The 25,413-nt window shown below is 39.2% G+C and overlaps 1 protein-coding gene across 1 annotated transcript; it reads right to left on the bottom strand.

Moving 5' to 3' along the window:
• Window positions 1-4,454: 4,454 nt before the first annotated feature.
• Window positions 4,455-5,997, bottom strand: LOC140877304 (uncharacterized). Its single transcript, XM_073280842.1, has 3 exons — window positions 5,531-5,997; window positions 5,074-5,395; window positions 4,455-4,973 (listed from the first exon to the last, which is right to left on the bottom strand). Exons 1-3 carry the CDS (start codon window positions 5,995-5,997, stop codon window positions 4,455-4,457), a joined length of 1,308 nt encoding a protein of 435 aa, XP_073136943.1.
• Window positions 5,998-25,413: the final 19,416 nt, after the last annotated feature.

The raw sequence follows: 25,413 nt of genomic DNA, 5'->3' as shown, positions 1-25,413 counted from the left end.
CAAAGTTTTGAAAATAACAAAGGACAAGTTGACAGGTATATGATCAGTGATAGCAGTCATTACCTGAGCTTTTTCTTTTATGATTCTGTCAAATGTTCCACCTTTGATGAATATGCCTTTTGACACAACATCAGCCAGTATCTGAAATTCGATCTTCAATATTTTCTTGAATCAGGAGGTGGACACTTCTTACTCGGTTGCTGAAAATTTCTTCATGGCAGATGAGATGGATACCTTGGAGATGGTAGAAAAATCACTAGTTCCTTCGCGAGGAAGAGAAAAAACAGTATCGAATAATTATTTGTCAATCTTGAGATATTTGATCCCTGACGCAATGTTGTCGTTGCTCACTTTGCTTGAGCATATAACTCTAGCAAATGTTTCTTGTACATGATTGCATTCGTATCCAAAAAGGTGCGTAGCCCAGATGTTCCCAAATTTTTGAACATGCTCACTAGGGCTTCGTGTTTGACGATGTATACAGATGCAAAGTAAACTTGATAGGCATTAAGAGTGTATGCTGCCATAGTGATGGGTATAATTGCAACGTGAGTTCTGAAATTTAGAGAGATATAGGTAGCAAAAGATAGTCGTAATTTAGTAATGGATGCGTGGAAGAACAGTTATGAAAAGACCCAATGGGTTATACACGCAATAGAGCTTACACGTCAAAGAATAATAGGACGATTTAAAATTTTAAAAGATGATGTCAGTTCGTACACTTAACCGCCTAAATATATTTCTAATATTATTTTAATTAATAATTTATGCAGTAGCAGATGAAGGTGAACGGACGTATGTGACAATGAACAGTCATGTGATGTTTACAATGACCTAAGTTACTTATATAAAAACAGAACACTAGATGCAAACAGAATTCCTACCATTTAAGTAGATAATCATATTAGTACATAACAAAGAAGATGGTCGGAGCAAGTTCTTCCCATGGTCTACCACAGTCATATCCTGCTGCCGAAATGCAAAGAATGAGAGTGGAGGATAGGAAGAATAAATATGAAGACATCGTCTTCCAGAAGACAATGAATACTTGGTTTCAGATCGAGAGACTCCAGGAGTTCAAGTCTTTTACTTTCCCTCTCTGCACTCCAACTGCCTCCAGGAAACTGGGGGCCAGAGAGCGACGTACGATACAAGCACTGGTTAGGCACTACCAGTGTTGAGGACATCTTCAAACCTGAATGTCTCCTGCTCCTTATGGTCTTAGCATAGTAGAAGGAGCTAAAGAAGTTCTCTGTACTTGACGATTATGAGAAAACAACCATCAGGGGGCTCATCACTTGGATGAACCTGTGGAAGGTGGAAATAGAGAGGGACATTATGTAAAGAAAATATAATTATCTATGAATAAAATATTTTGAGTTTTTCAATTGTGATCATATCATGCAATACATTATGTGATGTAAAAAAACATGTGCAAATGATGCTAAGTAATGTAAGACATTCCCCCTAAAATCATGCATGTTAAGATAATTCAATAATTCCTAGCATATTGCGAAAATAAGAAAACTTAGCATCTGGTAAAGTTTTAGTAAAAATATCTATAGATTGTTGATCAGTAGACACATATTCAAGATGAATATCCTTCTTCATCACATGGTCTCGGATAAAATGATTCCTAATATATGTGATTGGTTCTGGAATGCAGTATTGGATTGTAGGTGAGGCAATAACACTTGTATTGTCACTGAAGATCGGTGATTCAATAGCAGTAATTCCATAGTCTCGTAGTTGCTGCTTTTGAGAGCAGCAGCTCCCAGCTGCTAGATATTCAGCTTCTGTAGTAGATGCAACAATGAAAGTCTGCTTTTTACTGAACCAAGAGATAATTATATCAAAAAGGAATGGGCAAGAGCCTTTGGCACTCTATAGATCCAATTTTCATCTTGCATAATCCGCATCACAATATCCTACAAGATTAAGAGTCGAGTCCTTAGGATACCTTAGATCAAAATTCTGTGTCCCTTTTAAATATTTCAAAATTCTTTTAGGTTGCGCTTGGATTGAAGGATTTGAAATCAATGGATTTCGATTATAATTTTATTATTAACAATGAAACATAGAAAAATCTCAAATTCATAGCTTAATTATTTACACATTACTTAGATGGAGTAAAAAGGATTTTAAATCACCATTTTATTGGATGAACTTGAAATTCATCACAACTATCATCAATTACTATATAAACATAAAATAAGTGGATTTGATGTTTGTGGTGCTACTTCTCTAAACAACAAAAATGTGTTTGAAATCCATGGATTTGAAATACTTCAATCCAAGCAGAGCCTTAGCTGCAACATAATGCATTTTCTTAGGATTAGATTAAAAAACGAGCACAAATGCAAATAACAAACATTATATCGAGTCTACTGGATGTAAGATAAAGCAAAGAACCGATTAATCCTCGATACATGGTTACATATACTGAGATTCCCCCTTAATATTTGTCCAGTTTGGTTGAGAAACTCATTGGAGTGGTAGCAGCAGTGCATGATTCCATTCCAAACTTTTTCAGTAGTTCCTTTGTATACTTCATTTGATTTATGAATATCCCTGTATTGATTTGCTTGATTTGTAGTCCTAGTGATGTAGCCAAAAATCACTTGTACTCAACACGTTGCTTCTGCAAATTCTGGAGTATCAATAAGTCCTTGTATGTTTCCTTGGAAGATCTTCAGTGGGTTGTTCCTACGTCACAAAACAAAGTCAGAGGAGCCGGGAGGGTTCCCGGCGAAGGCACTCCGACGCTCAGTGGGTTGTACCTTACTCTGTGTAATTTGAGAATTTATTGTATTTATTTATGTATTATTCTCCTTGTTTTTTATAGGAGAAAAAATAAACTTGGCGGAGGTCCGGGCGTGCATAGAGAAAAATGAGAAGGAAACGTCAAAAACAATAAGAAAAGACTCAACAAAGGAGCGAGCTATCGCTGGTTCTCAAGAGATTTCCCGGAGGAGGAAGTCTCCCGAGCCTTCGAGTCATGCTCAATGTTTTGGCCCATCATCCAAAAGATCCGATGTGCATGACAGAAAAAATGGTGGCAAAAGGAAAGATGTTGTAGTTGGACCTGACATCGATACATGTAGTAAAAAGGGTGAAGATCTAAGAGATCCGAAGAAAAAACGTGAAGATGAACGAGTAGTTGATCTGGGAGCTCTCGAGGGTCGCCACTTGTTCGTGGAAGGAGTGAACCAAAATAATAAAGCTGGATCTTTTTGGGATTTGAAAGATCCGGAGATTGGTTGGAGAACGGGAGCGGACCTGATTGGAGATCATGATAGGTTGCATCTACTGCCTCAACCTACCGAAGTGTTAACTTGGTCTCTTGCTTCGTCCGCCTTCCAGGTATATTATTACTTGCTTGTTGTTATTTATTATGATATTTACATAATAAATAATTTTCTTTATCTATAGGTGTTTACAGATTCTATCGCTTGCTCACACTTTTCAATTTCGAGAAGAGAGATCTCGAAACTCCGAGAAAAAATTTGATGACGAGCTGGCGTCATTAAGGGATGAGTGAAAAAAACTTGGCAAGGAAAACACTAAAGTTCGAGATGATTTTCTCAAGTCGCAGAAGGAGCTTGAGGAGAAATCCAAAAAGTATGATACAATGTGCGAGGAGATGGAGCAACTTAGGGGGAAATATTCCCGTGAATTTGAGACTGGAGAGACTTTTCTCAACTCGTCAGCAGGCAAGAATCTTTTGCGAAGTACTGGAGAAAAAACAATTGAAGGCTATCGAGAGTCCACAGCTTTTAGAGACAAAGTGATTCAGCGGGCGATCGTTATTCATGATGAAGTTGTAGTGGATTGCCGCAAAGAACTACGGAAAATTAAATTAGTTCCGGAGGAAATTATTATGATGATTCACCCTAAAATTCCAGAGCCTAGAACTGCGTCTGCAAGAGTTGAGGATGACTCGGATCCTCCCTTCGGATATTTATTGAGAGGTCTGGGTGATGAGGAGATGATAGAAGCTTTGCGCTCGAATTTTTAGCTTATATAATCAATAACGACGGGTGTGTGTTGAAGCTACATGGAGAGTACTCTTTGGAGGCGTGGAGCAGTTTAGTTTATTATTTCTTGCCACTTTTGGGCAATATTTTTTATTTATAATAAAGACTTTGAAGTACTAGATTTTGTTTGCTTTTTTGAGTGCGTAAGCAGTTGGTGGAGGAACAAAGGAAAAACAATTATTTCCCTTTTTTATATATATATTCAATTTTGTCTGTTATCATATCTCTTTGTATTTTGAAGTTGCTATTGTATACTTGCTTGATGGATAAAATACTATCGCTTTAATAATGGAGTACTTGGGAGAGGATCAGTCTCCCAAGATTTTGTCTCATGGGGAATTCCTAAACCCACTTGGTGCATGGTGAGGTATCCCGGGACTTATAATATTATTATGGTGAAGAAGCTTCATCTCTCAGTTAGTCCACCAAGTCTAATGAAATTCGGAGGGCTTGGTCATTCCCAGATGAAGTGTATTGTTTCACTCGCCATGATTGCTCTCCAATTTTGGCAGGAGCCACAACTTCCGCTCCATAGGCCAGGTTGAAAGGAGATTCTCCAGTTGAAGAGCGTAGAGTGGTTTGATATGCCAATAGAACTCTTGGAAACTCATCTATCCATTTCTCTTTGGCATTGCCAAGGCGTGTTTTGAGGTGCTGTAGAATGGTCTGGTTGGTGACCTCGGTTTGCCCATTAGCTTGAGGATTCCCGACAGAATTGAATAATTGCTTGATGGAAAATCCTTTGCACCAATATTTTATTTTCGCTCCAGAGAACTGAGTTCCATTGCCTGAAACCAAGGTTTGAAGAATGCCAAATCTGCATACTATATTCTTCCATAAGAAATTGATTACATCTCTTTCGGATATTTTGGCCAATGGTTCAGCTTCGACCCATTTGGTGAAATTTTCTTTGTCCGGTAGCAGGAGGAAAAGGACCTACCAAATCCATTCCCCATTGAGCAAAATGTAAAGGACTTTCCAGGGGCTGTAAGATTGTAGCGAGCTGGTGATGGAAGTTAGCATGCTCTTAACATGCGTGACAATGTTTCGCTAACTCAATAGCGTCTTTCTTCATCGTTGGCCAAAAGTATCCTTGGCGTAACGCTTTCCCCACGAGAGCTCTGTCGGCTAAGTGATTCCCACAAATTCCTTCATGAATTTCACGGAGCACATAGTTTCCTTTGGCTGGCGTTAGGCACTTTAGGTAAGGTGAAGAGAAACCTCTTTTATACAGTTCTCCGTCAATGATCGTGAACCGAGCAGCTCGCACTCTAAGTTTTCGAGCTTTTACTTGGCTAGCGGGTAGGTTACCCCGCATCAAATAGTCGATTATTTCATCTTTCCAACTATGTTCTTCGCTGTCAGCACAGAAGAATGTAACATCACTTCCATCAGTTTCTTCTTTGGCATATGTTAGGAATTTAATTTTCCTACTATCAATGTTGTTCAAGGAGCTTGCTAACTTGGCGAGACGGTCTGCTGACTCATTTTACCCTCTAGGTATCTGCTTTATATCATAGCTGTCTAAACACGAGAGAAGCTCATTCACTTGAGTAAGGTATTCAAGCATTTTATCTTCCTTCGCTTCATAATTTCCATTAACCTGACTGACAATAAGTTGGGAGTCACTGTGTATCTTCAGTATTTTTGCTCCGACCGACAAAGCCAATTTAATTCCCATGATGAAAGCTTCATATTTTGCCTCATTATTCGTTGCAGGGAATAGAAATTTGATGACATATTGAAATTTATCTCCCTGTGGGCTCTCCACAACTATACCTGCACCGCTTCCTATAGAGGTTGATGACCCGTCGACATAAACCATCCATGTTTGGGTGGATCTTTCTTCTTGAGTTACTGTCATCTCTAATAGAAAATCAGCCAGAATTTGTGCTTTAATCGCTGGACGCGGGCGATATTCAATTCCATATTGGCTCAATTCGACAACCCACTTAACCATTCTTCCTGATGCTTCAGGACTCGAGACAATTTGTTTGAGAGGATGATTGGTGAGTACAATTATTCGATGAGACTGAAAGTATGGATGTAGTTTTCTTGCTGCAGTTACTAAAGCCAGTGCCAGTTTCTCAATCTTTGTATATCATCATTCTGCTCCATGTAAAGTTCGGCTGACATAGTACACTGGTTTGTGCTCACGTCCTACTTCAAAGACCAATACTGCACTTACTGCCTCCACAGATATTGCTAGATAAATCAGCAGGGTGTTACCTTCGTTTGGTTTTACCAACAACGGCGGAGAGGTCAGATGCACTTTCAACTCTCAAATCCTTGCTGACACTCTTCTGTCAATCGAAAACCTTTCCCACTCCTCAAAATTTTGAAGAATGGTAACCCCTTGTATGTAGATATTGAAATAAATTGATTGAGTGCGGCCAAACGTCCTGTTAATTCCTGGATGCCTTTCACATTTTAGGAGGATTCATGTTCAAAATTGCCTTAATTTTTTCAGGGTTGACCTCTATTCCTCGTTCTGACACCATGTAACCAAGGAATTTGCCTCCTCGTACGCCAAAAGTGAATTTGTCCAGATTGAGCTTCATCCTGTATTTTCTGAGTATACTGAAGCATTCCCCAAGATCTTTCAAGCGATTAGATGCTGGGGTACTTTTAACGAGAATGTCGTCTATATAAACTTCCATTTTATGTCCGATCAAGCGTTCGAACATGGTATTTACCATACGTTGATAGGTAGCTCCAGCATTCTTCAGCCCAAACGACATAACATCATATCAATAAATCCCCCTATCAGTGATAAAACTTGCTTTTTCCTGGTCTTCTGGTGCTAGATCGATCTGATTGTATCCTTGATATGCGTCAAGAAAAGTGAGCAGCTCGCATCCTGCTTTCGAATCGACTAACAAGTCAATTCGTGGGCGTGGAAACAGATCTTTGGGGCATGACTTGTTGAGATCAGTGAAATCTATACACAAACGCCATTTTTCTCCAGGTTTTGGTACTAAGACAACATTTGCAAGCCAATCTGGGTATGTAACTGGCCTGATGTATCTTGCTGCTAAGAGTTTTTCCACTTCAGCGGCTATATGCCGATTTTTCTCTGGACCAAATGCTCTTTTCTTTTGCTTCACAGGTTTCATTTTTGGATCAACACGGAGGTGATGGAGCATATGTTCGTGAGGTATTCTGGGCAAAGGTTCATCTCCCCAGGCAAACACATCCAAGTTGAGACTGAGGAAAATTTTCAACTTCTCTTCCAACTCAGGAGGTAATTCGGTCCCGATCTTCAGGGTTTTCTTGGGATCAGTTGGAATGATTTCCACATGTTTCAGAGTTTTGGTTACTATTATTCTTTCTTTGCTCTCGGCTTCCTCATCCACCAAATGTATTCCGTTTTCACGTAAAATTTTTCCTGGTTTTGGTGCTCTTTCCTCACTAGAAACTTGTCTTTTACGATTTCCTGATGAACCCCATAAAGTCACCGCATGACATTCTCTGGCTAGACGATGGTCACCAATGGCTTCTCCTACTTCTCCTGGAGTCGGAAACTTCAGCTTCATATGATATGTCGATCCGATGGCTTGGAATATATTGAGACTTGGTCGTCCCAATATCACATTGTACGCAGATGAAGCCTTTACTACAAGGAATTTCACCATCTTAGTAGACCGTTTGGGTTAAGAACCCAAGGAAAGTGGAAGCATTACTTCGCCCAAAGCTTCAACTATTTCTCCGAAAAATCCGACTAGTGAAGTATTGACTAGAGTTAACTGTGCATTACTAATTCCCAACTTGACGAATGCATCATGAAAAATTATGTCGGCCGAACTTCCTGAATCCACTAGAATTTTTTTACCCAAAAATTGGAGATTGTGGCTGAGATGATTAAAGCATCATTATGGGCAGCCCGAGGGTTCTCCAGATCTTTGTCGCTGAATGATAATCCATCTTGGATAGTTCCAATTTCATACATTGGCAAGGAAGTGGGGCTAGACAAATTGTTGGTTCCTTTTGCTGCCCGCATAAGGGCTTTTCTTGCATTGTTCGAGTCGCCACAAGTAGGACCCCCAGTGATTACGACGATTATTCATCCAGTGGGCAAATTTTCATCATCTCCTTCATGTTGTTTCCCAGTTTCATCATTTCTATTTTGATAGTAACATTTTGGTTGTTCGTCCCGACGCCTGTCATCTCGCTTCTCACCGCGGTACTTGTCCACAAAATTCCCAAAATGTCCGCGCTTTATGAGTTTTTCAATTTCTGCTCGTAAATTAAAGCAATCTTCCATAGTATGACCTTTATCTTTATGAAAATGGCAGTACTTTTCCGAACGTTGGCGTTTTGGGTTATTTTGCATTGGGCTAGGGGGACGTAACAATCCTTGTTTTTTAGCCACTACCAGTATATCGGTCAGACGTGCATTGAGGGGTGTATTCTGGAGGCGGGGGCTTTGTGCTGTTCGTTTCTCGTCTCGCTTTCTAATATCTGATTTATCATCTTCTCTCTTTCTTTTATTCAAGTAGTGTGGCTCTACAGATTCTTCAACCCGTATGTATTTTCAGCTCTTTCCAATAATTCCTCTAAGTTTTTGGGCGGCCTTCCCGCTATTGATTCCTTGAACTTTCGATGGCTCAAGTTTTGTTGCATTATTCCAGCTAACAAATCATGGTTCACGTGTAAAACTTCGTGCACTGCATGAGTAAATCGCCGAACATAGTCCCTCAAACATTCTCCTTCTTTTTGAATGACTGTGAACAAATATGCTGCTGTTTTTGGATATTTCTTGTTAATTGAGAATTGCTGGAGGAAGTAGTCAGTAAGTTGCTCCAAATTGGCAATAGATCCAGAAGGTAACTTATTGAACCATGTGAGTGCTCTTCCTGATAATGTTGTTCGGAAAATTTTATAGTATGCAGCATCTGTGATATCGTACAAATCCGCTTTTGCATAGAATTTGTCAATATGGTCTTGGGGGTCACTCGTTCCATCGAACTCAGGTAAGCTGGGGATTTTGACTCCATTTGGTAATGCTTCAGATAATATGTCATCAGTGAAGGGGCTTAGACGTGACGGCAAAATTGCGGACATATTCTCTCCAGTTACATGTGTGCGAGATCCATCCTTTCGAGTTGGATTAGTGATCTTGTTTTCGCTAGAGGTGTCAAGAACTGTGTGAACACTTGCTTCACGCCTTGATCTTTATCATTCACTTTAGACTTATCTTTATTTGGGTCTTCGTTATTAGGTTCAAGAGATGACGAGCCTTCAGTTTGAGCCTTTTTCTTGTTGCTTTTACGCTTACGGGTTTCTAGGTACTGAGCAACCGCATCTTTTGCTACGAATGCTGCTGTGTTTTCCATTAGTGCAGTCAAGGATTCATGGGTGAGAGTAATACTCAGCGGTGCGTTTCCATTGTTATTATTTTCTTGAGACATTTTTGAAGTAATATGTGCTCTCAATGACGTAAAGAACAATTTCCCACAGACTACGCCAAGCTGATGTAGCCAAAAATCACTTGTACTCAACACGTTGCTTCCGCAAAGTCCGGAGTATCAATAAGTCCTTGTGCGTTCCCTTGGGAGATCTTCAGTGGGTTGTTCCTACATCACAAAACAAAGTCAGAGGAGCCGGGAGGGTTTCCGACGAAGGCACGCCGACGCTCAAGTCAGTTATCACTCAAGGAATAATAATCGAGAGTAGAGCGATATAGTGCTTAAGAAAGTGTGTACCTTAATAATGAGGTGACTTGAGCTATTTATAGATATTCAAAGAGTTTCATGGGCTTGAGCCTCTTATGAGCTTTTATAGAATTTAGGGCCTGCTTGAATTAAATATATATAATATTTAAATAAGCTTGAGCCTCAAAAATATTTAGAGTGAACCTTCATGATTGGGCTCAAGCCCAGTTGAATTTTTAGGTGTAACCTATCACCTAGGAAGAACGTCAGTTCTTCCATCATACTCATCTCAAATTGATCTTGCATAAGTTTTGCAAACTTCTCAAGAAGCTTGGGCTTAGTTGACCCAGAAATTATATCATCAACATATATTTGACGAGAAATGTGTGATGATTTTTGAAAAATGTAAATATTGTCTTGTCTACTGTTCCAATAACAAAGTTATGCTTAAGAAAAAAATTGAGATAACGTATCATACCATGCCCTGGGTGCTTTTTTGAGGCCATATAGAGCTTTGTGTAATTTGTAAACGTGATTGGGTAAATAATGACTCACAAAACCTGGGGGTTGCTCAACATAAACCTCTTCGTTTAGTGGTCCATTTAGAAAAGCAATCTTTACATCCATTTGAAAGACTTTGAAGTTCTTGAAAGCTGCAAAGGCTAGAAAGATCCTGATAGCTCAAGTCTGGCTACTGGTGCGAAGGTCTCGTCATAGTCTATGCTTTCTTCTTGTTTGAAAACTTGAGCCACAGGTCTTGCTTTATTCCTCATAAAAGTAGCTTCCTCATTCATCTTGTTTCTGAATACCCATCTGGTGTTGATTACTGCTTGATGAGTTGGGCGAGGTACCGGATTCCATACTCTGTTTCTCTCAAACTGATTGAGCTCTTCTTGCATAGATTCAATCCAATTATGATCCAGTAGTGTAGTGACCTGTACCGTGATCACCTACTAATCAGAAGCTTAAGCATGCATTTAAATTTAAAACAATTAATCAGAAAAAATAATAGCAAAAACCAAAAATAAATTCCCAAATAAAATAATTATGATACAACCATATAGAACTCTATATCAGTCCAAAAACAACAGAAACATAAGCCTAGACAGTAATCCTGCTGGCCATCCACTGCCTAAGCTCTTCTGGAACCACCCGTCTCATCCAGCCGCAGACCTGCCCCATGGAATAGGGTGTCCAGATACAACAAAGTATGGGACGTGAGCATGATAAGCTCAGTACGAGAGTATGAGTATACAGTATTATATGTGCATGTATGCAAGTGAACTGGGTACCAAGACACTCAGGTCAAGAAACTCGCTCATAGACCGGGCCTAGGGTATATAGCACGTTGTGCCGTCACCTCAGGAGGTGGCTCAGATACCCAGTGGATAATGGTGACCTAATACTATTACATGTGTCCAACCATCACGGTGAACTGACACAAGACTTACGCATCCAACCATCCAAAAACTCGTAGGGTGAGCACCCTACTACAGGATACCTCTAAGGTAAATGCTCAATATGCTCATGTATGCAACATACAGTCGTGACATGCTGTATATAAGGGCATATAAAACATGCAATCACATAATCCATGCAAACACATAATACATGCATACTCAATCTGAATATCTCAAATAATACTTCCGTACCTCATACACTAGACAAGATAGATAAGCTCTATGTCCAAGACTATAACTTTAGCAAAGTTTTCTTTTACATGATTGCATTTGTCTCCAGAAAGGTACGTAGCCCAGATGTTCCCAAATATTTGAACATGCTCACTAGGGCTTCATCTTTGACGATGTATATAGATGCAAAGTAAACTTGAGAGGAATTAAGAGTGTATGTTTCCATAGTGATGGGTATAATTGCAACGTGAGTTTTGATATTTAGAGAAAAATCAGTAGCAAAAGATAGTCGTAAGTGAGTAATGGATGCGTGGAAGAACAGTTATGAAAAGACCCAATGGGTTATACACGCAATAGGGCTTACATGTCAAAGAATAATAGGACGGTTTAAAAATTAAAAGGTGATGTTTACATCCATTAGAAAGACTTTGAAGTTCTTGAAAGCTGCAAAGGCTATAAAGATCCTGATAGCTCAAGTCTGGCTACTGGTGCGAAGGTCTCGTCATAGTCTATGCTTTCTTCTTGTTTGAAACCTTGAGCCACAAGTCTTTCTTTATTCCTCACAACAGTAGCTTCCTCATTCATCTTGTTTCTGAATACCCATCTGGTGTCGATTACTGCTTGAAGAGTTGGGCGAGGTACCAGATTCCATACTCTATTTCTCTCAAACTGATTGAGCTCTTCTTGCATAGATTCAATCCAATTATGATCTAGTAGTGTAGTGACCCGCACCATGATCACCTACTAATCAGAAGCTTAAGCATGCATTTAAATTTAAAACAATTAATCAGAAAAAATAACAGCAGAAACCATAAATAAATTCCCAAATAAAATAATTATGATACAACCATATCGAACTCTATATCAATCCAAAAACAACAGAAACATAAGCCTAGACAATAATCCTGCTGGCCATCCACTGCCTAAGCTCTTCTGGAACCACCCGCCTCATCCAGCCGCAAACCTACCCCATGGAATAGGGTGTCCAGATACAACAAATTATGGGACATGATCATGATAAGCTTTGCACGAGAGTATGAGTATACGGTATTATATGTGCATGTATGCAAGTGAACTGGGTACCAAGACACTCACGTCAAGAAACTCTCTCATAGACCGGGCCTAGGGTATATAGCACGCTGTGCCGTCACCTTAGGAGGTGGCTCATATACTCAGTGGATAATGGTGACCTAATACTAGTACATGTGTCCAACCATCACGGTGACCTGACACAAGACTTACGTATCCAACCATCCAAAAACTCGTCGGGTGAGCGCCCTACTATAGGATACATATAAGTTAAAGGCTCAATATGCTCATGTATGCAACATACAGTCGTGACATGCTGTATATAAGGGCATATAAAACAGGCAATCACATAATCCATGCAAACACATAATACATGCATACTCAATCTGGATATCTCGAATAATACTTCCGTACCTCATACACTAGACAAGCTAGATAAGCTCTATGTCCAAGCCTATATTCCGTACTACAATGCAAAATACTCATGCATTATAATCTTATTCTAAAAGCCTTAACTACGCTATAGCGTACTCCCGATTTACTATAAGGAGCCAGAGCTATACCTGCGTCTGTCATCATCCCACTGATGACGACTGCCCCAGAACTTAGGTAATGATCCGTAGCAAACACGGAGTGCCTTACCAATCACCGGACCAAGCCTAAGAAGGCTGAAATCACCCCAAAAATCCTAGGAAACACCTAGACCGAGAGAGAATCTAGAGAATTGGTGTGCAAAATGTGGCCCTCGGAACTCATATTTATAGGGCATGATCGGACGCTCTGATTGGCCAGATTGGACGGTCCGATTTGCTTGTATTGCCACGTGTCACAATCTTGTGACATCTGTCCCATCACCACATCGGACGCTCCGATCCCCCAATCGGACGCTCTGATATCCGCCATGTGTCAGTACCAGCTTGAAACCTCAGTGGTTGGGTTTGGACGCTCCGTTCTTAGATCGGACGGTCCGATCTTGTCCGAGCTGAAATTGCAGTTAAGTCCCTTAATCAATATCTTAATCACGTTTAAGTCCCCTAATCTTATAAAATATAATTGGGCTATTACATTCTCCCCCTACTTAAGATATTTTTTCCTCGAACAATCTTAAGTACTGAATGCAGTAATATACTGAATAAACATATTTTATTCAAAATGATTCATTTTACAAGATATAACTGAAAATACAACAATTCAAAATAACTCTGGATAATCTGTACGCATACGACTCTCAAGTTCTGAAGTGGCTTCCTTAGTGCCTCAGTGCTGCCACTGAACTAGAATTAGAGGAATGATCTTGTTGCGTAACACCTTATCCTTATGACCTATGATACGCAAAGGTCTTTCCACGTATGTCAAATCCGTGTCCAACTGTACCTCAGACGGTTGTAGGATATGAGACTCATGCGCCACATATCATCGCAATAGTGAAACATGGAACACATCGTGGATACTTTACAAATACGGAGATAAAGCCAACTTGTAAGCTAGATCTCCAACACTTTCCAGTATTTCAAATGGACCAATGAACCTAGTAGATAGCTTAACCTTGAGACTGAATCTCAAAATCCTACGAAATGGTGAGACCTTCAGAAAGAATTTCTCGCCCACTTCAAACTGCAAGGGTCTACGCTTGACATTCGCACAACTAGTCTGTCGATCCTGCGCAGTCTTAATTCTTTTCTTGATCTATCCAACAATATCAACAACCTGCTGGACTAACTCTGGTCCCTCTACCTGTCACTCCCCCACTTCTTCCTAGAACAATGGAGTACAACACTTTCGCCCGTACAACGCCTCAAACGGATCCATCCCCAATACTGCGATGGTAACCGTTATTGTACGCGAACTCAATCAATGGCAACTGATCTTGCCAAGCTGAACCAAAATCCAAAGAACATGCTCGCTGTAACACCCTAAATTTATCTTAATTGAGTTTATTTGAGATAATCAGAGATTACAGAGTTCAAGAGCCGACTTGTTTTTGATCATAGTCTATTTTGAAAATTTCGGATTTTTCAGGGACTAAAATGCAAATAAGGGTTTTTATATATTATCTACCACTTGTTTGACTTTTCATTCAACCCTTCTCCTTCCCCTTGGCCGACTCCTTCATTAGAGATTCCTCCCAAGCTTTGTGATTTCAGTTTCCGGCCGATCCGTCCGTTAGAATTTATGTTTGAAGGCAGATTAACGATCACAACAGCGAGAGCTTCGTTATATCGTAAGTATTTCTCCGATCAGTTGTACTTCTATTTTTGGATGTTGTTAGAATCAATTGAGTTTTGGTTATGTTGTTCTTGAACGAGTTCTTATCGATTATTCTCAGTCGGTTTTGAAATAGAGCGTCGTTCGGAATTGTTATGATTTTTGGAAGCCTAATTCAAAAAATGGAGATTATGAGATGTGTTGTATTTGAGTTGTTTTTGATGTTTTAGCATTGATTTAAGTTGTTTTCAATGATGTAATGCTGTCTGTGTTTCCGGTTTGATCAGTTTATAGCCGTTATGCCGCCGATTTGAGTTTTGGGATTTTTGAACCGTTTTGAATTGTAGAACTTTGGCATTGGGTTTGTTCGTCATTTTTGATCAACTTTTGCCTCCGTACAGATTCGTTTGGAGTTTGTCGAGCCCAGATTCAGCAGAATTCGATCGTCGAAGAGTTGGACGAATTGCGGTAAAGAGTTTACCTTGAGCGTTTGTTGTTGTTAGGTTGTTTAGATATTGATATAACCTCCTTTTGTAGCTTATCCATGTTGGAAAACTGGTGTTCAGATCAATCACGATTGATACCCGGTGCAGCGGAAGTTTAAAAATTTTATTATGGAACAATTCCATATTGTGGGTATCAACCGTTCAACGATTAAATTATAAGTGTGTGTAAAATTTAAATAACAATTATTAAATTTTACCTTCAATCTCGAATCGAGATTATTGGACTCCAACAGATTTCTCTGCTCTTGTTGTCTCTCCCTGGAACCGATGAACTCCTTCAATCAGGTCCACGAATGGAGGTTTAATCCCTCTGATAGATTGCACTAGAAAATCTATCAGAAGTTTTCTGCGAAGAGAATAAACGAATTTGATTCGCTATTCCAGACTGCAATTCAAAATCACAGACCGGAATTTCTCAGACAGAGAGGGAGGGTGTTCGGCCACTTTGAGAGAGAGGAGGCTAGGGTTTTCGAAATTTTGCTCCCAAAATTATGACCTGTTGTGTGTAATTTCTGTACTGCAATAACTTATTTATAATGCAGGCCACTAACACCTTAGGGCCCATTAGTCATAAGTTGAGGCCCGACAAGAAAAGCCCGCATGTTCAGAAATTAATATAAAATTCATCGTGACTCCGATTGATAAACCAATTTCACCAATGTGCACAGAAACCATTTCTGCACATTTTAAAGTCAAGATAAATTTTCCTGAATCCGAATTCAGTGGTTTCCAAAAATGTACATCCCTATGTCATTTTAGGAAATCCTACTCCCTTACTCTTATTTAAGAAGTCCAACTTCTTTATTCATTAAATTTAACTCTTTAAATTTAACTATCTCAATGGGGATTAAAACTCCATTACACTGTGTGACCCTCAATGGTTCAGGGATACAGCTAGCCGTGGGCTCACAACTCCTTGTGACTCGGAACAACGATTTCCGACTTGCCCAACGAATCATGGTAAAGCGCCTAGCAACATCGCCCCATGATTCCCTAGGTATCACTGATAGTGCCTACAAGAACCAGTAGATTTTGGTTCGCGTACAGTACGGTCCCTTCATCCATATATCCCGATCGAATCAACAACCATTGGTATATCGAGAGTCGCTCAAGATTCGATAACTATGCAATACATCTTGAAGATCAAATTAGTGACATCGCATGTGCTACTAAGAAACCATTTCTTAAATCACATCAAGTACTCTGGCCAGAGATTCGTCACACTAATATCTCCTCAGATCGCATAGGATATCCACACTCGCAAGTATGTGGTGAATCCTTGACAACAATGCATCGACTCCTATATGTGTTGTAACTGTACCCAATCCCGACACCTGATGACCCCCATAGAGTCGGTAAACGAGTCAAAGCACAGTACTAGCATATAGAGTCTCCATGATGTTTCAAGTAGTAAGGACTAATGGTGTACAACCAAAACCGCGGACTTTATCCACTCGATAAGTGATAACCACTTGGAAAGTCCGGATAGGGTAGTTCGATTATTCATCCTATGAATATCCATTTGCATGCTTCGAACATCTCCATGTTCCCTACCAATGAAACGTGGTACTCCGCATCGCAAATGCTAGTCTCAAACTTGAGCGATCCTTATCCTTATTATCGGACGGCTCAATCGACTAGGAACAGTTTAGAATATACAGTGACTATAAGATGTATTTCATGATAGACATCCCCATGTTCTACCACATCTTACATACACTATAGTATATTCAAGGTCTTTATCAAAACAACAATAGTATATCACAATATAACAATATGAAGAAAGATAAAGTCATTGCCATTAATAAAAGTGTAAATTACATTAAACAAAAGATCGTTTGTACAAAGAGTCATCAAAGCCCATAGCCACAAGTTGGCTCACTGGGCACCCACTCTTTCAATCCAGAGTTGGAGCTATTCGTATAGCACACTCGAGACAGTTGGTTATTGAGTTTCCCTTAAATCACATATGTGACACCCTCTTATTCGATAACATAATGCATATCTTAAATGCTAAAAAGAAAATTGTACTTTCATATTGAACATATGCTTCATGAATGAAACTTAGACATGTACATGCATCACATAACGTAATCGATCCACATAAGTCTTTCTTTTCGTTCTTGACTTAAAACTTGAAACTTTTTGCATAAAAACTCTTGAATATATTTTAGAAGCCTTAAAAGATCATGACCATGAATTTAGGACCCTAAAATAACATAAAAAAAAAAAAGAAAATCCAAAGGCAAGGCGCGGCCGCTCCACTTCTTCGGCGCGGGCGCGCATGACCTGCGCAGATGGGTCTTCTTTTTCGCTCTCAAACACTATTTTAAATTCGGAATTCGGAAAAGTGGTAAACCTAAAAGTTGTAGCCCTTGATCATGGATTTATAATGCCAAAAAGATCACATCAATTGGACTTTTCAGTAAAACTTTATACTCATTCTCCCGAGATGTTTCACTGCCAGAAAATCAAAACACTCGACACACTTCTGGGAGATTTTGGCCAAACTTCCAAAATGATTTTAACAAAACTCAAAGCATGAAAGTTGTAGATAAATGAGGTAGATTTCAAATAAAATTGGCCTCATATAATTTTAAATAGTACACTAGTCTTAATCATCAAAATGGTAACAAGTACCGCTAATCCGAGACAACCCAGCACATGCAACATTTCAAGTATTAACTTCCATACCTCAAAGCTTTAAAAATTCCAATCACAAACAACTTTATTCAAAAGATTTGTATCAAAATACACACTCAAAATCCTTAACTTTAAATTTATAATTTATTCGACAACATTAAACTTTAATAAAGTAACCATTCATGTAGACTAAAATTGCGGAAACCATATGGTCATGGATAGGCGCTTGCTCACGACCACCATCCTCGCTAGGCGGCACCTCAAACCTCATTGTCACCTGCATCATTAAAGTATAGTGAGACTAAAGGCTCAACAAGCACATACAGAAATACCAAAATACATATACTTTAACTTTAAAACTTTTAATAAACATTTCATCTTTAAAAACTTCAACTTCTATACTTACAAACATAATCACATTCACAAGCATACAACTTCAACCTTTTCCTTTAAAATTTGCTTTCTCATATCATTTCAAACCTTTACAATTAACAAAATGCACACGCACATAATTTAACTATTTACGCAACTAAAAGTTTACATATACCTCATACCTCAAGTTTATAGCATTTCGACTTGTGGTTTGGAAACTCCTACCTTTTCATAGCCTTTTCATAACCTTTTCATAGATGCTTGATCAAGCTAATCCAATAACCCATTTTTGGAGGGGCACTCCGACCCAAAGACCAACATCCACACTCTCGTATAATTAGTCATAACTTCACCATAAGCCAATAAAACATTTAAACATTTTTCCTTCCCTTCAACACAACAACATTTCTGAAAATTTCTTTATTCATCAATTAAAAAAAATAATCTTTCAATACTTACACCTATCAAAATACATACATAAACATATACTCATAAAATATTTTACACTCATATATGTAACTCCATATACACACTAACACACACACCTTTAAAAGTTGTCACATACTCAACATACGCACGCACGCACACACATACAAACACACACCCACATGAAACCAATTCATTTTACGGTCAACAATTCATCATTGAAATATATAAAACTCCTTGATTCATGTATATAGCCTTTAAAACATGATAAAAATCCTTACATCAAATATCACTTCAATGATACTTCAAGAAATGGATTTTACTTGCCTTAAACTTGAAATATGGATGATTTGGAGAGGATTCTTGGCTAGAGTATTCCCGGGACACGTAGAAATACGATCAAAAATGAAGAAAAATTGAAATTTCTCTTGCCGACACTATCTTCTCCTTCTCCTCCTCTCTTCTTCTCTCTTTCCTTCTCTTCTTTTCTTTTCTCTCGTTCTTTTCCTTTCTCAATAATGTTTTGTTCCCCCATAATAAATTAACACTACCCCAATATATAATATATAATACTCTAACATCCATACATATAATATCTATACAAAAATATATATCTATAATAATCTTTATACTATTGAAATAAAAATTTTAAATCTTCCAACCGTGTTCGGGTATCTCTTTTCACGAATCCGTCTCGAAATCATCAATAAAAAAACATCATATCTCAAAACAAATAAGAGTTAGAAATTTAAAAATATTAAAATGTAACATGCACATAACATTTAAAATTTTAAACCTGTAAAATCAAATAATTATAATTCATGCAACTCAATCGGTCATTTAAATTTCTGGGCGTTACAATTCTACCCCCCTAAAAAATAAAATTTTGTCCTCGAAATTCAACTTACCAATAAAATCTGGATACTTTTCATGCATAACTGATTCCAATTCCCAAGTTGCTTCTTCTTCTGAATGATTCGACCACTGAACCTTAATCATATGTATCACTTTATTTCTCAGTCTCTTTTCTTGTCTCTCGAGGATACCTATAGGTCTCTCCTCATAAGACAAGTCCTGCGATAATTGTAGTGGTTTGAATTCTAATACATGAGCTAAATCAGATAAATACTTCCGTAGCATCGATACATGAAACACATTGTGAACTGCAGAAAGATGGGGTGGTAAAGCCAACCTATAGGCTAGGGTCCCTACTCGCTCTAGAATTTCAAACGGTCCAATGTATCTTGGGCTTAGTTTTCATTTTCTTCCAAATCTCATCACACCTTTCATTGGTGCTACCTTTAAGAAAACATGATCTCCTACCAAAAATTCCAAATCACGACGCCTCTTATCTGCATAAATCTTTTGTCGACTCTGAGCAGTTTTCATTCTATTACGAATTTGAACCACCATTTCTGCTGTTTGCCTCACAATTTCTGGACCTAAATCTGCTCGTTCTCCAACATCATCCCAATGAATGGGAGTCCTACATTTTCTTTCATATAAGGCCTCGTAAGGAGCCATCTTTATGGAATCCTAATAGCTATTGTTGTAGGTGAATTCGATTAGCGGTAACTTCGAATCCCAACTCCCTTGAAATTATATGACACATGCTCGCAATAAATCCTCCAAAATCTGTATGCCTCTCTCCGACTGTCCATCAGTCTGGGGGTGAAAAGCTGTGCTAAAGGTCAACTTCGTCCCCAAAGCCTGAGGTAAACTCTTCCAAAAACGTGAAGTAAATCGGGGGTCTCTATCTGACACTATAGACACTGGTATGCCATGAAGTCTAACAATCTCATTCAAGTATAATTCGGCATACTTATTCATATTATAGGTGGTCTTCACAAGCAAGAAATGAGCAGACTTAGTGAGACGATCAGCAATCACCCATATGGAGTTGAACCCCTTCAACGTCTCTGGTAAACCAACCACAAAATCCATGCTAACATTCTCCCATTTCCATTCTGGTATGGGAAACAGCTTTAACATGCCATCTGGTCTCTGATGCTCTGCTTTTACCTGTTGACACGTGAGGCATTCACTAAAAAATTTGAAAATATCACGTTTCATACCTGTCCACCAATATAGTTTTTGCACATCTTTGTATCCCTGGGTGGAAGGAATACGGATACCTATGTGCCTCAACCAACACATCATTTCTGATAGTTCCATCCTCTGGAACCCAAAGTCTACCTTGGTAACGGACCAATCCGTCCTCCAAAGTACACAAATTCTTGCCTTTTTCCTCGTCCCTTTGTCTCCACTTAATTAATTGTGCATCAGACAATTGACCTTCCTGTATCCTTTCTCTCAATGTAGGATGTAGTGTCAAAGCTAGCAGCTTAGCGAAAACTTCCTGAGTCAATACCTCCAATTCAAACTTTAGCATCTCGATCAACAAGGGTCGCTGAATTGTCAGTTGAGCTATACTTGCTGATTTTCTACTCAAAGCATCGGCTACGACATTAGCTTTACCTGGATGATAATTAATTACACAGTCATAATCTTTCACCAACTCCAACCAGCGACATTGTCTCATATTTAACTCCTTCTGGGTGAGTATTTGAGACTCTTGTGATCGGTAAAGATCTCGCATCTTTCACCATACAAGTAATGACTCCATATCTTGAGGGCAAAAACTACAGCTGCTAACTCCAGATCATGGGTAGGATAGTTTTTCTCATGAATCTTAAGTTGCCTTGAAGCATAGGCAATCACCTTCCCATCTTGCATCAATACAGCTCCCAAGCCCGTCTTAGAAGCATTGGTATACAAAATGTAATTCCCTTGTCCTGATGGCATAGCTAAGACCGGAGCCTTCATTAGAGTTTGCTTCAAATCATCAAAGCCCTTTTGGAAATCTGAGCTCCACACATACTTGACTCCTTTCTTGGTTAAAGACATCAAGGGCAAAGACATCTTAGAAAATCCTTTGATGAAACGTCTGTAGTAGCATGCTAATCCCAAGAAACTATGAATTTCTGTAACAGTCTTAGGCACTGGCCAATTTTGTATGTGTACTTGACAACATGTGGGGCAAGATTGAGTCAGCAAAGACCTGGTTAACATCAAGATTGAGAGATAGAAGTGGGACTCGGTTTAGAATTCAAATTAGCATGTCAATCTAGTTTATGTTGGAACATGTTTAGAACTCGAACTTCTTATTATCTGTTGTATCGTTTATGCGAGTATTGAGGTTTGTATGCTGTTGTTGCATGTATTTTATACTCTTTGCGATGTATTGTATGAATTTTGGAGTTGATTTGGTATGTTTAACTTCTGGAAATTCTTGGTCAGAGCTGGCCGCTCGATCGATAGAGTTTAACCGATCGAGCGAGTGAGCTGCAGCCTATTCTCTGTTTTTGCAAAAAGCTTTCCCGCTCGATCGGTTGAACTTTAACGATCAAGCGGTGCTGGTAGTTTTATCCGGGCAGAAATTTTTGGATTTCTTGTTCGCTCGATCGGTTGAGTTTTACCGATCGAGCAAGACATTGTTTATTTTTTTAAAAAAATTTCTTTATTGCTTTTAGTCTTGGATTTTGTATGCTTAATTATTGTTCATATCCGAGATTAAATGTTTAGAACCGAGGTCTCACATTAAGTGGTATCAGAGCGATAATTTCTTGGTTGAACTAGAAGTGAGCGGGGTAGATTGAGTCCGCGTGTTTTGGCTCCTCGCATGTGTTTGAATTATTTATTTGATTATTTAATTCCATGCGAGCATGCTTTATTATTTAAAAATTATCTGAATTACATGATTATGTAATTTAATTTATAAAGCATGATCTACTTGAGATATAATTGTTTTTGTTTATCGACTGGTATCCAATTTTCTGAGAGGTTGAAAGGGCACCGAATTGTAGCGATTAAGATATCTCGTGTCTTAACATTTGATTATCAGATGGGTCCTCGTCGAGTAATTAACAGAAATCCACCGCCAGTTACTCCTCCGAATGAGCAAGCTAGTACTAAAACTAATCCGATGGATGCCACAGCGACGCCTATGGAAACCTTGCTGAAGAGGTTTCAGTCATTTAACCCGCATTTGTTGCAGGGTACAGAGAATCCTGTTGAATGTGAGAGCTGGTTGGACGACATTGATCAGTTGTTCGATTCCCTTGATTATTCAGATGACCACCGAACCAGGTTAGTCATTCATCAGCTTTGTGGTGTTGCTAAGAACTGGTGGATCACGACGAAGAGAGCCATGGAGAATCGAGGTACAATCATTACTTCGACTCTTTTCAAAACTGAGTTTTATAAGCGATTTTTCCCTATTTCGTACCAAAAGGATAAGGGAGCCGAGTTTGCCAATCTGAGACAAGGAAACTTGAACATCGAGGAGTATGTATCCAAGTTTGATAGTTTTTTTAGATTTGCGCCCCACATTGCTGACAATGAAAAAGCAAAAGCCGACTAGTTCTTTAATGGTTTGAACCCCGACATCTTCACGTTGGTAAACACGACTAGGCCTGATAACTTTGCGGAGGCCATGAATCATGAAAAGGGAGCGGAATCAGGTTTGTGGAGACAAATAGGAACTTTGTTTGTGCCTCAGCAGTCGAGACAGCCTCAGAACCAACCGTCTCAGTATCAGAATTAGCCATCTCAGTATCAGAACCAACCACAGAGGTACGAAGAAAAAAATAGTAGCGGTAACAGAAAGGATCATTTCAGAGCTAAAGGGAAATCATTCAAGAAGCAGGGGAATAGTTCTTCTAGCTCCAGTGGCTCCAAGCAGTTCGGTTCAGGACAGAGTTCTGGATTTTCATCTTCGTTCTGTAACAAGTTTGGGGGTAGACATTCCCAAGAGCAGTGTGTAGGAGTCTTTGGGAACTGCAATATCTGTCAGCAGCCAGGACACTTTGCTAAGGTGTGCCCTCAGCGAGGTAAAGATCGAGCTCAGAGTGGGAGTTCTTCTAGACCTATAGCTCAGCCTGAGAGGCAGACTTCTGCGGTTCACTCATTCCAACCTCAGCCGCAGAACAGACAGGGAAGTAACCCGAGTGCGAACCAACCTCCGAGACAACAAGAACGAGTCTTTGCTCTGATTGAGGATCAGGCTCAGGCAGCATCTGACGATGTTATAGCAGGTAACTGTTCAATTTTTGGTTATTCTGCTCATGTACTGATAGATACATACGCTTCTCATTCCTTTATCTCTGAAAAATTTGTGTTGATGCATGCTTTGCCTACTGAGCTTTTGCCTACTGTAGTAGTTGTTACTTCACCTTTGGGTGGGGGAATTGTTTCTGACAGATTAGTCAGGAACTGTGAACTTCATTTCGAGGATAATTTGTTAGAATTCGATTGTATTGTACTTGGGCTGTCAGATTTTGACTGTATTGTTGGTATAGATGCTTTAACCAAGTACATGACAACTGTCAATTGTTTTCAGAAGGTTGAAAGATTCAGACCTCAAATGGCAGACGAGTGGAAATTCTTCGGTAAGGGTTCTCAATCTAGAATTCCTTTGATTTCTGTGTTATCGATGACTCGTTTGTTACAGAGAGGTGGATAGAGATTTTTGGTTTATGCAGTTGACGTACTAAAATCTAGCCCTGAAATTGTTGATATACCAGTGGTTTGAGAATTTGCTGACGTCTTTCCAGATGAGATTCCTGGATTGCCGCCTATTCGTGAGATCGAATTCACCATTGATTTACTGTCAGGTACTCAACCTATTTCCAAAGCTTCTTATCGTATGACACCGATCGAATTGAGAGAATTGAAAGAACATCTTGAGGATTTGATTTCCAAGGGATACATCAGACCTAGTGTATCACCTTTGGATGCTCCTGTTCTGTTTGTTCGTAAGAAGGATGGTTCTATACGGCTCTGTATTGATTACCATCAACTGAATCAAGAAACGGTAAAGAACAGGTATCCTTTACCTAGAATATATGACCTTTTTGATCAACTGCAGGGTTCTTCTATCTATTCGAAGATTGATCTGAGGTCAGGATATCATCAGCTGATAGTGCGAGAGAAAGATGTTCCTAAGACCGCATTCAGAACGAGGTATGGTCATTTTGAGTTTATAGTCATGCCGTTCGGTTTGACTAACGCTCCAGCGGTTTTTATGGGTTTGATGAACCGTATCTTTCAGCGCTATTTGTATGAGTTTGTTATTATCTTCATCGATGATATTCTTATCTATTCGAAGAACCGTACTGACCATGCAGAGCATTTGAGGATCGTCTTGTAAATTTTGCGGGCCGAACAGTTGTATGCCAAGCTGTCTAAGTGTGAGTTCTGGTTGGATCGAGTTGTCTTTCTCGGTCATATTATTTCAGGAGATGGGATTTCTGTCGATCTTAGCAAGGTCAAAGCGGTTATGAATTGGCCTAGACCGATATCAGTGTCTGAGATCCGAAGCTTTATGGGTTTAGCTGGTTATTATCGCCGATTCATCGAGGGATTCTTATCTATTGCCAAGCCGATTACCCAGCTAACTCAGAAGAATGCTCCTTTTATCTGGACTGCAGATTGTGAGGCTAGTTTGGTTGATTTGAAGAGGAGACTAAATAGTGCTCCGATTCTTTCTATTCCATAAGGTACTGGAGGTTTTACCGTTTATTTTGATGCTTATAACCGAGGCTTGTGATGTGTTCTTATGCAGCATAAACATGTGTTAGTGTATGCGTCGAGGCAGCTGAAGCCGCACGAGACTCATTATCCGGTTCATGATCTTGAACTCGCTGCGATTGTTTTTGCTTTGAAGATCTGGAGTCACTATCTTTATGGTGAGTCTTTCGAGATCTTTTCTGATCATAAGATCCTTAAGTATTTTTTTTCACAGGAAGAGCTAAATATGAGACAGAGAAGATGGTTAGATCTATTGAAGGATTTTGATAGTAAAATCAAATATTACCCGAGAAATTCAAATGCAGTTGCAGATTCCTTG

Source organism: Henckelia pumila, chromosome 2 (assembly GCF_033568475.1).
Source record: "Henckelia pumila isolate YLH828 chromosome 2, ASM3356847v2, whole genome shotgun sequence".
Classification (NCBI taxonomy): Eukaryota; Viridiplantae; Streptophyta; class Magnoliopsida; order Lamiales; family Gesneriaceae; genus Henckelia; species Henckelia pumila.
Note: the sequence above shows the minus strand (reverse complement) of the source record. Positions and strands in the feature narration are given on the sequence as shown.